The 17,653-nt window shown below is 34.6% G+C and overlaps 1 protein-coding gene across 3 annotated transcripts in view; it reads left to right on the top strand.

The window, feature by feature from the left end:
• Positions 1-17,653, top strand: part of ANO3 (anoctamin 3) — a 415,128-nt gene that overhangs the window by 393,977 nt on the left and 3,498 nt on the right. For all 3 annotated transcript variants that reach the window (XM_019456559.2, XM_019456561.2, XM_053899881.1), the window contains 6 exons: positions 3,459-3,556; positions 6,293-6,426; positions 7,523-7,675; positions 10,859-11,006; positions 15,112-15,192; positions 15,369-15,474. In XM_019456559.2, coding sequence (XP_019312104.1) covers positions 3,459-3,556; positions 6,293-6,426; positions 7,523-7,675; positions 10,859-11,006; positions 15,112-15,192; positions 15,369-15,474 — 720 coding nt within the window. The remainder of the gene's footprint in view (positions 1-3,458; positions 3,557-6,292; positions 6,427-7,522; positions 7,676-10,858; positions 11,007-15,111; positions 15,193-15,368; positions 15,475-17,653) is intronic.

Here is a 17,653-nt window from a genome sequence, read left to right as displayed (position 1 = left end):
GTACAGGCAGGTAGATCTGCATATTGATGCCACTTTAGGAACTGCTGTCACCAATAATTTTGTTCAATTGGATACTTTTACTCTTAAATGTAAAATTATTGGAAGTCATGGTTCTTCTTTGGGAATCCCAGAGAAACAATCCCAATACTGGTGTCAAGAAAAATGTTTCATAACCATTGTAGACATTTTCCACAATATATATGGATGGCCGTATTTTCCAACAAATTATTATTTATTTTGAAAAAAATCAGTGAAATGAGAAATGTGAATTTGTAATAGACCCTAGAAATTCTAGAACTGTACACATAAATCTACTTAATGGAAGATAAAAATTGACTCTCTGAATTCAATCATACCACAAGCATTTATTGACACATACTCTATTCCAGCACCCTACTGGGTAATATGGGGTATGCAAATGAAGACGTCCTTTTCCTTGCTTGATGATGTTAATAGTTTTGAAGAAAAGAATATAGCCGTGTTAGATAACAAGTATTTTGTCTTTGGAGTCTGACGATCCACATTCTAATTCAGTCCCACCCAAATGCATGATTTTAGTATCTCTAGGTCTCAGGTTTTTCTTTTGTAAATTGTGATAAGAATAACTATCTCAGTAGTATTGGTGATAGGAGGATAAAACTGGATCATGCATGTAAAATCCCTGGTACAAATAGTGGTAGCTTTTATAAACAAAGAAAAGTACCTCGGTTTTATTTAAAACATTTATGAATTGGCTATACTAACCTTTCTTCATACTGTGCTGTATAATATCTCACATAAACATGTTCTGTAAATCTGGGGCGCCTGGGTGGCTCAGTCAGTTAAGCCGCCGACTTCGGCTCAGGTCATGATCTCGCACTCCGTGAGTTCGAGCCCCGCGTCGGGCTCTCTGCTGACAGTTCAGAGCCTGGAACCTGTTTCATATTCTGTGTCTCCCTCTCTCTCTGACCCTCCCCCGTTCATACTCTGTCTCTCCCTGTCTCAAAAATAAATAAACGTTGAAAGAAATTTAAATCATGTTATGTAAATCTATATAAAATGTTAATAATGGCTAATATTTAATGAGTGCTTGCTATATGCCAGCACATTCCAGCAATTGTCCCTAACGGTTCTAGATGTATTAATGCATAAATTCTATTATTATACTCATCTTACAGAAAAGGAAATAGAAATTGATACAAGTTCTATAATTTGCCTACAATTATAGAAACCTACTTGTAAATTGATGAAGTCATCAGTTGATTCAACCAACCTAGCATCAGAGTCTGCACTTTGAACATTGTGCTTTCCAGCCACCATTGGGATAACACAGAGGCACAATCGAAAACGTAAAGGCAATTGATTTGGATAAGAGATGGCTGAATGATTGCTGACTCACACATGTAAATTGGATTTAGAGTAAACATACTTCATGTAAAAGGAACACGGGTATCAGAATCTGATAGTCCTGTCTATCACCTAGCTTTATCATCTACAAAATGAAGATACCAACACCCATCTTATGAGGTTCTCAGGAGGAGCAAATGAGAAACATATGTTAAGGCCCCCAGCTCTGGGCTGTCCACAGTCATATGATTTTTTTGGGGGGGGAGGTGCAAAGGGAATGAAAGCCTGGGTCTCCTGCATGCTCATTTATGCTCTTTTACTCATTCAAAGTATATGCTCTCTTACCAATTGAATTTTAGACTTGAAGGACTATATTTCTCCAGAGGGAACCATTATATGAGAGGGGCAGACCCACAAAAACTATTTCTGCCCTATAAACCACAAAGTCATAAAGGCTCAATTTTAACAAAATTAAAAATGGCCTGTCATCCAGGCCACTTTGGCCTATGACTGTGGAGAGTGAGCCAACCACATGGTTCTATAATGGTCTTTGTTTTCCCTTTCCACATAATAATATGCTCTGGTATTCAAGGCAACAAACACACTTGGTAAATAGAATTCATCTGTAATGTTATGTACAAGAGTAGAGGATGAGGGTGCAACAGACCAAGGCGTTCAGTTCCATTACCAACAGTCTACACTATATGACCTTGTACAAGTTAATTTACATCTTTGAGTCTATTAAAAAAAAAAAAGTTTCCGCTTTCAACTGGGGTCTATGCCTGCCTCTGTAGCTTAGTAATTATTCTGTTTCAGACGTTGTACGGAACCCATTTATCATATATATGCGGGAGAACTAGGGGGTCCTAAATTAATCCTAGAAAGAAAGGGCAGGCTTACATGGGAGAATTGAGACTTCTCCACACAGTAAAAATTACCGCTGGCAAGCCCTCTCTCTGGCTCAGTTTAGGGAGTTTTAAATTACTGGGCTGGAACCAGAAAACCAGGCTCTTCGTGTCCTAATTATCTGTTCCCTTTGAAGTCCCACTGGTACCAATTTGATAGAAATAGAAACTGTGGATCAAAGCTATAGTGACTATTGTTCTTATGAGCAGGACAGGAACCCATTTCTAAAGAAACAGACCCACCCTTTCCTACCCAAGTGTCTTCTACAGTGCAAAGTTTTCAAGCAAAACACATTAGTTGCAATGTTCATTGCAATCACATTTTTGTTTGTGGGGGTTTCTAATGCTACCCTTTATTGCATATCTGAAAAAGCAGAGAGCCGCAGAGAAGGCAAAACTGGGTCATACTGACAAGCCATTCTGTGGCATGCTTTTATCACTAAAAAATACATTCGAGGTAGATATTCCCTCTTCAGGATATAGAGCAACTGCTACCTACCTTGAGAGTGGGCTAGACTGAATGACTCACTTCAGAAAAGAACAGGGAAAGGGCAAAATGAGTAACTTTACAGTAGAAATACCTGGCAAACACTGTATCAACCAAGTGATGAAGATTAATGTCACTAGTGATGTCGTGTGGAGAGCATGTAGCTTCTGATGGAATGTGATGAAAATGGTACTTTATGTTTGTGATCTCCTTCCATCCTCAAAACACATAAGCCCAGGTTAAACACATGAAAACATCAGAGAATGTTGGTTTCTCAGCTTTGACAAATATACCCTGGTGATATATAAGGGGCAATGGAGGACTGAAGTGCATACGGGCATTCTCTATACTATCTTTGCAAATTTTCTACATTTAAAATTATTATAAGACAGAAAGTTTATTCTAACTTACACATTTTTCTATCTCCTGATTGTTAATAGATATATAGTATTCAGAGCAATCATTAAATAGGATCATGCCTAATACAGACCTTGGCAGATAGTAAGTGCTCATTAAAAGTTAGATTTCTTGTTATTGCTGTTACAACTTTAATCACTATTCTTCTCTAATTACTGAAAACATCCCTATCAGGTGCCTTATACATGTTCTGTCTTCCTTGTTTTTATTTTCTTTATGCACTGAGATAGTACTGCCTGGTTTTAGAATTTGCTGTACAGTTTGAGGGTGGGGATGTGTAACCAACTGAGAAGAGCAAAATCATAGTTGTTGTTCTGTTTCAGTGTCATCCCAGTGGCTGTTTGATAGACCTCTGCCTCCAGATGGGAGTGATCATGTTTTTGAAGCAAATATGGAACAACTTCATGGAACTAGGATACCCGTGAGCACTTTATTTTTTAAACTTGCCTTATTTAAACTTGCCTTACTGGGGCCGGGTAACCAGACAGATGAAGGTTCAGTTCCCCCCCTGCTGCTCACCAAATGTGTGACCATGTGTGAGTTAGTTAACTTTTCTGAGCCTCAGTTTTCACATCTCAAGAGGGTATCAATGGCTGTATGTGCCTTGAGAACACTGGTAAGGAGTAAAGGAAATAGTGCATGTCAAGTACCCAGTACTCTGTTCAACATATTAAGATGCTTTTTGCTATTTTTAAAGCACTATTGACAGTACAGGTTCTTAAGGATAAAAATAACTTTCTGGTTTCTTCTGGCTACCAAAAGACCAAGGCAGATGTTGTTTAACAAAGAGAACCTCTGTTCATGCTCCTCGATCAAGAAACAATAAAACAAAGATACAATTTTGGATAGGGAGGACTTGTACTCTTTATTACACCAAAAAAAAAGTCATTAGAATAGGATTGATTGTGAAAACAACTATATATATAAACAACTATATATATATATATAGTTTGTGAAATATATATATACATTGTGAAAACAACTATATATATATATATATATATAGTTTGTGAAATATATATATACATTGTGAAAACAACTATATATATATATATATATACACATATATATATATACATATATATATATATATAATATTCTGTTTTGTCTCTTTAGATAGGGTTTATCTGTAAAATGCTGACATGTTGAATGCCTACTTTTATATCATATAAAATAATATTACTCTTCCAAATACACTGGAATACAGTGTATGTAAAACAATGTCATATGGAAGCTGTAAGGCCTAATCAAGTTTAAAAACATGACTATTTTGAAGAATTTCTTGACGCTAGAAGGACTAGTTAACTGATGATATAAATAGCTTAGGTTTAGTCATCAAATTATCCCATCATTCTTTCTCCTTGTTGGCTTACAAATGGTATCAGGACATTTCAGAGCAGAGACCTTAGGACTGGAGAAGTGATATCAACCTTGAAATCTGCCATGAGACATTATGTTACATATTAGGCAGTTAGAGCATGGACTATGAAATGTCTGAGACCTGGTTCAAATACTTTCTCTGCCTCTTGCTAAAGATGCTTATAATTTACTTCACCTCTCTCTGACATTATTTTTTTTTATAAAATAAGGGATTTGTGGAGATTGCATGAGATACCCAGTGGTCTTTAACCTTAACCAATAAACAACTGAGCCTTTTTGTGAAGAGATCCTCAATATTCCAAAGGGATGAAAATGAATCTCTTGTAAATGAAGAGAGCATAGGGATGTAGGGATAGAAGATAGGGTAGCCCACCCCATCATTCGTATCCCTTCCTATCCTTGATTCATCTCTTTGAGACGTAGGGTTTGGGAATGTCATTTGAAAATAGCTGAGGAGATTAGGTAGCAAGTGCCTACCACAAGATCTGATGTGCTGTGAAATAAATAGCTTCATAAGCACCATCAAGATGGTATAGTAGTCATTATCTTATTTAGAATGGCTATTGTTATCATTTTCTGTGTACTTCTGTACATATCACACACTTTGGATAGCACATTTTCACGATGGCTTTGCCCAAGTGGTCAGCCTGGATTGTGTATATCAAATCCCAAATGTACAATGGTAAGGGGCATTCTGTTGGTGTTCTTTCAAATCCAGCAGGAGTGAACCAGTCACTGAACAGTAATTTTGAAAATTTGATAACATGGTTCTCTTTTTTAAAGTAAAATCTTAAGCAGACCGAAGAAAATAAAACTGAACCAACCAGGCCTGCCTCAATCCCAACACCCAGCCCCTTTTCCATCTTCATGAGGTCCCAGAGGCAACTTCCATGGGACATACACTGAAGAACTACCTGACTTTTGGATCAATGGTTGTTTTTTCAACACCCACTGAGTATAGATATGTAATTAATTATATGTGAGAGTTGAGGTACTATTCACTGAATCCTGTAGGATTCACTTCATTCTAGAGGTAATTGTCATATAACCCTTGAAATAATTAATTGCCCAGATGTCCCCGCTATATGCATACTGGGATATTTCTGTGCCATGTAATTTCAAGATTGCCCCTACGCTAGGGAAATACTGTTGTTAATTCCTTTCCAAGTCTTTTAAATGGACTGAGACACAGATCCATTGCCTGTAAATTATTGTTCACTATATTAACAGAATGTAATTGTTAATACTCAAACCCTTCACATTCATAAACTCAGAGGTGAATAGACTTAGTAATACATTGCAGGATAGGGACTAGAACCTATGTCTCTTGAAACCTTAACTAGGACTCAGTTATTCAATGTGAAACATGACTTTACTTGTGTTTCAAGAGCACAGCTCAGCTGATTTTGGGTTATGAGCAATGAAGAGCTCAGATCCAATCAAATAGGCAACATAGAAGTTTAAGTATTTATATAGGTTGGAGTGGAGGAAGGAATCAGAAATGGGTATTTATCTTATAAGTATCAGGAAGCACCTAAGTGTAATGGGAGGAATTAAATCCCGGATACATATGTAGACATTTAGAAGATCTAGGAAGGCTGAGACCTATTCTCTCATCTTAAACTTGGAAGTTGAGACCGTGCAAATATCTCTAATTCCCAGAAATGTGTAGTGTACTCCCAGAGTAGTGATATTTGTCTTTTCTTAATGCACTACAAATTGTTTACTACATACTTACCTAAGAGCTCAAAAGCCCTTTGTCTGTTCTGTGATATAGGTTGATCCAGAACTGGTGGTCACGACATAAAATCAAGCGAGGAGTACAAGATGCTTCCATACCTCAGTGGGAAAATGATTGGAATCTGCAGCCCATGAATATTCATGGACTTATGGATGAGTATTTAGAAATGGGTAAGGAAAGAAACTTCTACACAGCTCTTTGGCTTTCTTGATACTCTTTTGTAACTTCACACAGGCTTTGGTTTAAGAGAGAAAACCATCTCTGTCCTTTCCAACCCCAAGCATTCTAAAATACATCTGTACCTTTATCTCAACATAACTAGAGAAGAGATTAAAACATTGTCCTTGGAGGGGCGCCTGGGTGGCTTGGTCGGTTAAGCGTCCGACTTCGGCTCAGGTCATGATCTCACGGTCCGTGGGTTCGAGCCCCGCGTCGGGCTCTGTGCTGACAGCTCGGAGCCTGGAGCCTGTTTCAGATTCTGTGTCTCCCTCTCTCTCTGCCCCTTCCCTGTTCATGCTCTGTCTCTCTCTGTCTCAAAAATAAATAAACGTTAAAAAACAAACAAACAAAAAAAAAAAACATTGTCCTTGGAAGGCTCACAGATTCTGTCCTCTGTTAGCTGTAACATTTGACCAAAATGGAGAGTTTTCTCATAGTAGAATACCTAGCTTTAGTGCAGGTATTTAAAAGGAACAAAATAAAGCAGAATTCATTCCTGTGTCAATAACATACCATCCTGCCAGGATAAAGCAATAATTATTTCGTACAATAAACTTTTGCACAGACCTGGTATGAGTTCGATTGAGAAACCCACTTATTTATATTAAGAAAATAAGGATTCCCACTCCAGCTGTTAAAATCTTTGTGTATTGTCTTGACATTTACTTTTGCTCTGGACTTTACTTTTTCTCATCTATTAAAAAAAAAAAAAAAAAGACAAGATGAGGTCTCTTGGGTCCCTTCTAGAGCTAAGCATTTTTCTTCAAGCCCTCCTCTTTGACTTTTTTTTTTTTATTCACTCTTTCTTCATGCTGCATGGCCTAGGGGTGGAAAGCACATAAACTTTCAATCCATTGAGATCAGAGTTTAAGTGCAGGTTTTAGGATTTTTAGCTATCTACCGTTTTGCAAGCTTACTTAACATGTATGAGCTATAATTTTCTTAGCCGCAAAATAGGATGAGCATATTAGGATATGAAAGCATATCCCTAATATCAAGAAATGATATTGTTTGTATTACTAATTTTGTAATGCTCTCCCTTTACAGTTTTGCAGTTTGGTTTTACCACCATCTTTGTTGCGGCTTTTCCTCTGGCCCCTCTTTTGGCCTTATTAAACAATATCATTGAGATCAGGCTGGATGCCTACAAATTTGTCACCCAGTGGCGGAGGCCTCTGCCGGCTCGAGCAACTGACATAGGTAAGATTCAGGAATTAAATGGTTCTTGCATTGCTAAGGCCATCAGGTGCCTTGAGCTTAGCACCATGTGGGTTTCTATTGTTGGGGTTCCCTTCCAACTATAACAAAAACTGAACAATTTGGGTTAACAAAATAATGAAATGAACACTAACTTACTTGGGAGTATGTTTATACTAAATATGCTATTTCATGAACTTGTTTATAACTAAAAATGATCTCATATACACATTTCCATGTTAAGAAAAATTGCTCTTCTTCATTTTTTATAATTCCTGCACCAATTTCTATTACATGTTGTGTGACATTTCTAAAAACTCATTCCCTTAAATAGAGATGTTTAGATTGCTTCAGTTTTTCTTATTATAAACAACACTGAGGTGAACATACATCTTCATACATACTTTGGCTGATTATTTCCTCAAGATACATTTCTAGAGTGGAAATCCTATGTCAAAGAGCGTATACATTAATTTTTTTTGACATTTAGCATAATGCCCTCCATCCATTTAAAATTTTAATAATTTCTCAACATGTTCTCTAGAAATACTGTGACAATTGATACTCCTACCAGGTATAAGAATGGTTCTTTTTTTTTACTGTTGTTCATCCTCACAAATCTGAGGAAGAAAACCATGTGATCTTGTTATGTTTCCCCACATTTTTATAACTATGAGATTAAATACATTTGTATTTCTTCTTTACTAACTGTGTATGAACTTTGTCTATTATATTTGATTTGGTAATCTTTATCTCCATGTTCACAATATTAACCTTTGATATATAGGTTGCAAACATTTTCAAATGCTGCTTTTTAACTTTTCACTCTATCATGAATAAGTTTTTAAAGTGTGCATATTATCACATTGATATATCTCTCTTATAGTTATTATTTCTGGCATTCTTAGAAAGTCCTTTAGAACTCCCATTTTTTCACTATGCATTTTTTTTTCACCATGTATTTTAGATATGTGTATGTTATTTGGTTATCTGTTAGCCCTTTATGGTTTTATTTAAATTGTTGATCTAATTGGAATTTGTTAATAAAGGGGTTGAAATTGGTATCCAGCTTTTTTTTTTCCTAAAAAGTAGCAAATTTTCCCAAAACCATTTATCAAACACTTCATCTTTCCTAGCTTGTTTGAATTATCTCTATTATACTAAATTCTATATAAACTTAGGTATATTTCTAGAATCTCCATTTGTCCCTTTGATCTGACTACTTATTTTTGGCATACTGTTTTAATAAACTGTGATTTTTGTAATAGAAATTCTAAGTATATGAAAAAGCAAATTCATACTTTTCCTTCTCCTTTTCGGGAATTTTCTGGCTAATATTGCAAAGTTATCTTTTCTGGCTAATATTGCAAAGTATATATGTAGATATACTCCACAGCCAACAAAGTTTATTTCAAATACACTACTAACCTGCAGAGATTTAATGCTATTCAGCTTGAGTTCCCATTTTTAAAAACAACTAAAATTATTACTATTATTTAATTTAAATATATTTATTATTTCATTATTAAAGTAATATGAGCACATTAAAGAAAATCTGGAAAATAAATCAAAAAAGAAAAATCAAACCCCATTCCAAGCTTAATTAGTGTTTATTGTACTTTCCAATGCAAAATGTATTACTTTGTTAACTTTTGTAGGTTGTCTTGCTCAAACCAGACAACGAAAGGTATAAAAATAGTTAATATTCATCTTCACTCTTTGCCTGTCCCTTCTACCTCAGGGCGTGAGTGATATCAGCTAGGCATTACACTTTGTCAGTGTTTTTCTTCCTCGTACAAATATACAAAAAATTGTACACTTATGGATTCTGCATTTTTTTTTTCTTCATGAATATCCTCTAGCTCAAAACATATTGGTGTCATTCATTTTAATAGTGTAATAATACTCATAATAGATGTATGATAAGTTGTATAGTCATTTACTTAGTTGTCCCAAGCAGGGAATAAACATTCATAAATATAACTATGAATAAATATAGGTGTAAATATAGACACAGACATAGATATTATATATATTGTCTATCACATATCCATAGATGTGTATGAACAGTGTAACTCTGTAGTACAGATCCCCAAAATAAGGCCTACCAGATTAAAATGTATTCACATTTTAATTTTAAAAGATATCAGATTAATCACCACAAATACTGTAACAAGTCCTACTTCAAACAATTACTTTCAAAAGGGTTTCTGTTCCCACAGTCCCTCAATAGCAGTGGATGGTAAGAGACTCAAATCTCCTACAATCTGGTAGATTAAAAAAAAATCTTATTTTTTTGAAAGGTATTTCTCTGAAATGCTAATTTTCAACTAGTGATTGATTATTTTCATTTCCATAGCAATTACTCATTGGTATTCTTGGCCCATTTTTCTCTTGGGTAGTTTGCCTTATTAAAATGGTAGGACATTTTTGTGTATTCTGTATAATAACCCTTTGTTTTTTGTGAAGCAAACATTCTCTCTGGCGATTGTTTTCTTTTCACTGAATATTGTTACTTTTGTAAAACTATATGTTAAATTTTGATGTATTCAAATGTTTTAATGGATTCTGATTTCTTGTCTCATGATTTTTTATGTCATGTATTTTTTATTTTTATTTTTTTCATTACAACTCAATATAATGAAACATAAAGATTTTGAAAAACAAAGAAAAGGGATGAGGGTTGGAGACAGTTGCCATCCTATCTAATTACCTTTAGCACTTTTGAGTATTTCCTTCCAGGACTTTTTTTCTTTTTTTTTTTATCAATACTTTTAAAACGATGTTTAATCCTGTTTCAAATATCACTTTTGACTACAATCAATATTATATGGATACTGTATACAATTTTAAAAGCTTTTTTGTGTGTCTTTATACCAGATTGGGAAAGTCCTGGGTCTTGACGCAAAACTAGTTTTGCACTTTTACTTTAAAAAGGTACTTGAAACAATTCCTAATGATATTTTAATTTTCAGATCTCTCTAGGTAAGGTTTACCTTCCCTCTGTGGAAAAGTATTCAGTAGATTCCAATCTGTACTGAGATACTGTGCTAAGGAAGGAAACCATGAACAGACCTGGGGTCCCAAAATAAGTAAAACATTCTCTCCAAAGAAGACTCATTAGAGGGTTTTAATGTTTGTTTTTTTTTTTATTTTATTTCCTATCTTTACTCTTTCTCCTACTAGGTATCTGGTATGGAATTCTTGAAGGAATTGGTATATTGGCTGTTATCACCAATGCGTTTGTAATTGCTATTACATCTGATTACATCCCACGTTTTGTCTATGAATACAAATATGGCCCCTGTGCAAGTCGTTTTGAATATGGTGAAAAGTAAGGTTGAAATTTACACATTTTTTCTTATATATTTTGTTTGTGATTGAAATGGGAACTCATTGGGAAGTTTTGTTCTGTGACCGTTAAGGTTAATGTTTTTGATCATTGCACTTAAAGTGTGCTTATTGGATGAAATCAAGCGGGATAAAAAGGGCAACAGTGTTTCTTATGCAAAAATTGTGAAGTCTCTCTCTGTTTTTACTTGTAAATGCCTCACTGGTATCCAAATGTTAAAAAACATTATAATGTATTTAGAAGTGGAAGAGACATTAGAAATCATGCAATGCAATCTTCTGACTATATAGATGGAAAAATTGGGCCCACACTGGTTAATCAAATTGCTACAGGGAATAAAGCTAGTTTGTAGGAGATACAGTGTGTGAAGGAAATGTCAGCTACATGATGAGAGAGTTGTCAAAAGGAATTTATAGCTAGGGATTTTAAGGTGCAGAAAATATTGCCCTGGATCTGTGTCCTTTTTTTTTTTTTCCTTTGAAATTAAAATTTGAATCCATGCTTTAGAGCAGGGTTTCTCAACATCTGCACTATGGACATGTTAGACCAGATAGTTCTACTTGCAGGGATGGTGGGGGTGTTTCTGTGCATTGTAGAATATTTAGTAGAATCCTCGGCTTCTACCCAGTAGATACAAATAGCAACCTTCCTACTCCTCAAGTTGGGACAACCTAAAATTGTCTTCAGATATTGCAAAATGTCCCCTGAAGAACAAAATCACCCATTTTACAACCACTGTTTTAGGGGAAATGTGTTTTTCACATCTTTCCTTCTTGAAAGCAAGTATTAGGAAAGAATGTCAGAGAGCACTAGCCATGGGGAATAGAAATGGGAGTTTCAGCTGCAGATTAGCCTTACAAGTGGAAGAAGTTATGGGAGATAAAGCAATGATAGGAGAAGCCACTTCAGTCCTACCTCAGGGGCAGGTTTGAGCATGCGTCTCATGTAGATGCAGGGCATGTGCCCCAAGATGCTGAGCTCTGGTTTACGATGAAATCAACCCTTAGCTCTACTGATGAACCGATATTTTCTCAGAACACTGAGACGCTTTTCTGAACATAAACATCTCAGTTTTTCAAAGAGAAGTAATAAAGACATAAAATCTTATTTTGTATTTTGGAGTCATGTCAAGGGACTTTAACTTAAAAGCAAACACCCTAGATTGAAATTCTTACTGCCTTTTACAGTATCATCAATCTGGACCCTTATCCAGAAGGGTCGCCTTGATCCAGGCACAATCATCAATCTGGACCCTTAATAAAGAAATAGTGTCTAAAGTAACATTTTATGAACTGTAAAAGACAATATAAATAAGCTACTTTTAGCATGAATAGTGAAAAGCCAAAAAAAGTTTTTCTTAATTTAAAATAGTCTAGAAGTGGATTTTAAGGGTTTATAATACGTAGGCATGTTTGGGAACCCTCTTCCTTAGAAGTGTTGTTTGCTACTGTCTTTGCTTCCATCTAGTGGCAGGTGAAAATGAAAGTGGTTGGTTATCTGCTGTGTATTCATTTCCAGTCCTGCCTTTCATGTAGATAGCACCAGACATCTCCATATTCAGTGACTAGATGTAGAATAACTTTAAGAAGAGATGTAGAGGGCTTATACGAGGTTGAAACTGCACATTCCTAAGACCATCCTGTTACTTAATTTTTTCTAGGTATGCTTAGCAGCTAAGCTGGAGTAGATTCATTCAGATCAGAATTTTTCAGACCAAGATAGCAAAAGGACAAAATGGCTGTGGAGAGGAGGGTATTGGCAAGAGAGTGGTTAAAATGACAAATCATGGGGTCTGGGATGGACAGGCAAGGGAGTAAAACCAGTGCAGTCCTTCAGAATTCAGGGTTTACAGTGAGATAGATGTACATTTGAATCCAGGTTTGAACGGCCGTTTGTTCTGGACAGTGATTTTCAACATGTGTGTCCTTCAGAGTCCACAAGGCCGATATTGTTTTCATAATAATACTAAGATATTCTTAGTTTGTTTGCTATAATGACATTAGTACAGATGATACGAAAGCGATAGTGGATAAAATGCTCTTGTGGCTTTGCGTAACTGAAGGCAGTGGTACCAAAAACAGCAATGACTGTATTCCTTTGTATAACCACCATTTTAGAAAATGCCAGTAAGAAAATTCAGAATGTCCTTGATGAAACAATAATTATTACATTTATTAAACCCCCGCCTGGAATAAATGTCTTTTCAGTATTCCATGTGACAAAATGCAAAGTGTGATAAAGCACTTCTCCTATATGCTAAAGTGTGGTGATGCTCGTCTCAGAGTAAACCACTTGTATGATTGTTGGATTTGCAAACTACACAAAATGCTCTTACTGTGATATAATGATTTCCAGATAAACTATGGTTATTCAGACTGGCGTATGTAGGAGACACTCTTCTAGAAAATGGACAAAAGTAGCGTGTCATTTTAAGAAAAATAACTGACATATTTGTTGCCATTAATAAAGTTCAGGTTTTAAAGTGAAAATCAAAATTTTAGATAATTTTATCTACCACTGACCTTGAAAGTTTCCCAGTACTTACAGATTTTTCTTGATAAAAATCAATGGTGATATTAACAATTATGCTTTTCGTAGTCTATAGTAAAAATATAACAATATTTGGAAGATCTGCATAATTCAAGAAACAAATATTTCCCAGATGACCCATATTTAAGGTTACAAAATTATGCATAGATAAAATATGACTTCAAAACACAAGATAGACCTGTGGATTTTAATGTAAAATCCATATAAAAAGTTTATTGATACTTTAAGACTCCACGTTGCAATTAAACTTTAAGAAATGGCACAGGTAGAACTTTGGTGTAATATCCATGAAAACTATCAACAATTATTTGAAGTGCTATTAAAATATCCTTTGTTTCAACTACTTATCTATGTAAGGCCGGATTCTCTACTTACTCTTCAACTAAAACACCGTTCTGCAATAGATTTAATGCAGAAACAGATGTGAGAATGTAGCTGTATTCCAGTAAGACAGACATCAAAGGATTTGCAAACACTTAAAACAATGTCATTCTTCTTACTATATTTTTTGGAACTTATCACTATTTTCCTTTACAAATGTGCTGTTTATATCAATTTGTAATGAATTTGATAAATTATCTTAAATGAATTAATAGATAAATATTTTCTAAATTTATTTTAATTTATAATGTGTGAATAGCAATGCATCCACATTCATGCAAAAAGGTTCTTGAGATCCTAGTAATTTTTTTAAAAATTTAAAGGTTAGCTGAGCTCAAAAATCTTGAGAATTATAGACTTGGAGGAAGTTAGTCTCTGTAAAACTTAGTTCTTTATATGATGGAATTGATAATGTACATGCTCTAAGGTTATTGTAAAACTTAACTCTGACTACAATTTAATACCTCACCATCAGGATAGGAATTTCTACTTGTTTTGTTCATTGTCAAATACCAGTCATCTAGGAATTTTTCTAACAAATTATAGGTCCTCAATAAATATATGTTGAATAAGTTAAATCACAAATACACATGCTGTTCTATTGGCTGCTTAATTATAATTACAATTATAATTAACAATTAGCCAGATAGTGTGATTTGCATGTATAAAACATATATTTATAGAGTTTTAACACATAGGAAGTAATTAGCACAATGCTTAGTGCACAGTCAGCGCTTAATAAATGTAATCCAAATGAATGGGGAAAAACAGTGGAGGGGTGCCTGGGTGCTCAGTCTGTTAAGAGTTTGACTTTGACTCAGGTCATGATCTTGCGGTTTGTAAGTTTGAACCCTGCGTCGGGTTCTGTGCTGAGAGCTCAGAGCCTGGAGTCTGCTTCGTATTCCGTGTCTCGTGTTCTATCTGCCCTTCCCATGCTCATGCTCTGTCTCACCCTGTCTCTCAATAATAAATAAATGTTAAAAAAAAAATTAAAAAAAAAACAGTGGACAAGAGTTTGTCTCATTAACGTAAACGTACATAATAATGGAAGTTAGAGGATTAATAGGACTTACTGAATCCTGTCATGTGTAATGAAAGAATTGGACCAGAAATTTATAGATCTCTGAATCATGTGATACTTTTCTTTTTTCCCCAGTTGTTTAAAGGGATATGTCAACAACAGCCTATCCTTCTTTGACCTGAGTGAGCTTGGTGTGGGAAAATCTGGTTATTGCAGGTACATACTTGTAAATTATAGCTATCTTTTCTTCTTGCTTTTATCATTCCATCTCCTCCCTCTACATGCTAATGAGGCCATTTCAGCTGTCATTTTGGAGTTTTGGTAAATTACAGCATTTGGGGCCTCCATGCTTTGGTCTCTATTCCTCACATTGTTTGTCTTGTGGATTTTAGGTACCGGGACTACAGAGGTCCCCCGTGGAGTTCTAAACCCTATGAGTTCACCTTACAATACTGGCATATCCTCGCTGCACGATTGGCCTTCATTATTGTGTTTGAGGTTAGTCACAGGCTGATGAAATTACTATCAGTAAACCCTTTTCCTACTGATAAATGAGTTGGCCCTTTCAAGTCAGCTCATCACTGACTTCCAAAAAAGGACTTGTGTATATCCCAGTAAAAGATTCAGATACAGTGAAACTGCTATAAGAAGTGCAAAAAAGCAAAAGCTGAATAATGTAAGAAGGTAGGTCAGTGGGTATTTATGCCAGAAAACTAAGATAAAAGAAGCTATTAACAGTTCAACTGAAAACTTAGGTTTGAGCCTGTTAGTAACCATATTTAAAAAGGAAAGGATGGTTTTCATCATGTGACGAGAGAATCTATACTTATTCATTGGGAATAAGAAACATATTTTCTAATAACTTAATTACAGTTGACCATATGTGTGTTTGTATAAGGGACATTGCAGAATTCAATAAATAATGCCCGAGAACACTTTCATAAAATGTGCATAGATTTTGATTATCAGAGTCATGTAATAATATTAGACTGTAGTCCTGTGAAGAAATTTTGGAGAAGCTACAGTATTGTTGCCTTCCTTAGCATATAAGAAGCTTGATGCCGTGGAGAATTTAGTGTTGGAATATATTGAGTATCGATTCTCTAAGGTACCATTAAGTTCCATGGAAAAACTGAATGTATCTGTTTTTTTATGGAGAGGAAAAAAAGACATACATAAGACTTTTGGAAAAAGTTTTTTTAAAGGCAGATATACCTCTCCACTGATCTCCAAAAAATATGTCAAATTTTGTAGTGAAGCATCCTTCATCCATAAAACGAAATGCTTACCTCTAAGGTTTAATCCAGGATGAAATTCTATTTACCTAATGGTTCCATAAGCTTATAAAAGTGTCTCCTGATGAAGTGTGACGTTTCACTTTATTACAGGTAACATAAGAGAGGTTAAGGCATATTTCCAACCCAATGATTCTAAAAAGTCTTCTTGTTATTGTGCATGTTTTTAATGTACACTTTTTTCTTCATCTTCTTTTGGAACTCAAGTGAACAGTCTTAGTCAAATGCCTCAATTTACAGCAGCCTGTCATCATGGAAACAAATGATTCCCTCTTTATTTTTTCTTCTTTATTCCTCATTACTAATTCCATTACCCACCCACTCCAAAAGCACCCACTCTTTTTTCTCCAGTAGAAAATTTCCCACATGTTTATTTGAACATACACATATGTATATATAGTATTGTTTTAAGTGTTCTTTTTTCAAAATTACTTCAATGGTATTATGCAATAACTTATTTTTGTCTCTTACCCAGTTTACTTTTTTTAGACCTAGACAGAGATCTTTCTATGAGGTCAATCCATATTTAGATAATTTCTTCAGTCTACTTATGTATGATAGTTCATTGGTTTTAAATACCATATTCCCCTGTGGGTGGGTACTTGGGCTTGTAATAATCTCTCTACCTCTATAAATCTCTTATAAATATTGCACATACTACCTTCTAAACATACTTAAGGGTTTTTCAGGAACATTATACTTAGGTTTGGAAATTGTTTAATTTCACATAATACTGACAGATTACGCTCCAAAATTCCCTTAGATTTTCACCAGATTTTCATATAATGTGAATTTCTAATATTTTGCAATTGAATAAGAGTAAGGTAATATTTTGTTTTAATTTTGTTTGTTTGTTTGTTTTAAGCTGTTAACTCACGTCATCAACTTTTAGTACTACAAAACCATTTTGGTTTCCTTTTTTGTGAATTTATAACCTTGATCTATTTTTGGCTGAATTTCTAGTTTGTTGCCAAATTTCAAGATTTTCTTACGTGTTCTACATATTAGTCTTCACCAGTTATAAATATACAAGATATCTTTTTCTTGTCCATAACCTATTAATTTTATCTATAAACAAGTAATGTTTAATTTTGATGTCATCAGGTCCTTCATGGTTTTCCTTTTAACGTTTTTGCTTTTTTTGTGTGTAGTTTACTTAGGAAATTGTCTTATCTCCAGCTCAAAAATATATTCTACTACGTATTTTACTATTAATTATATAATCTTACCTATCACATGTGTTAAAGATATCTGGACATTTTATAGAGACTAAGGGAAAAGCTTATTTTTCTCATTCAATATAATTTTTATACTGCTGTTTATTAAATAATATATTATTTAACCATTGATTTGTAAATCCACCTCTGTAATAATCCAATTTC

Source organism: Panthera pardus, unplaced genomic scaffold (genome assembly GCF_024362965.1).
Source record: "Panthera pardus isolate Hobbes unplaced genomic scaffold, ASM2436296v1 HiC_scaffold_12, whole genome shotgun sequence".
Taxonomy (NCBI): Eukaryota; Metazoa; Chordata; class Mammalia; order Carnivora; family Felidae; genus Panthera; species Panthera pardus.
The sequence above is the reverse complement of the archived record's forward strand: the minus strand, read 5'-3'. Positions and strand labels throughout refer to the sequence as shown.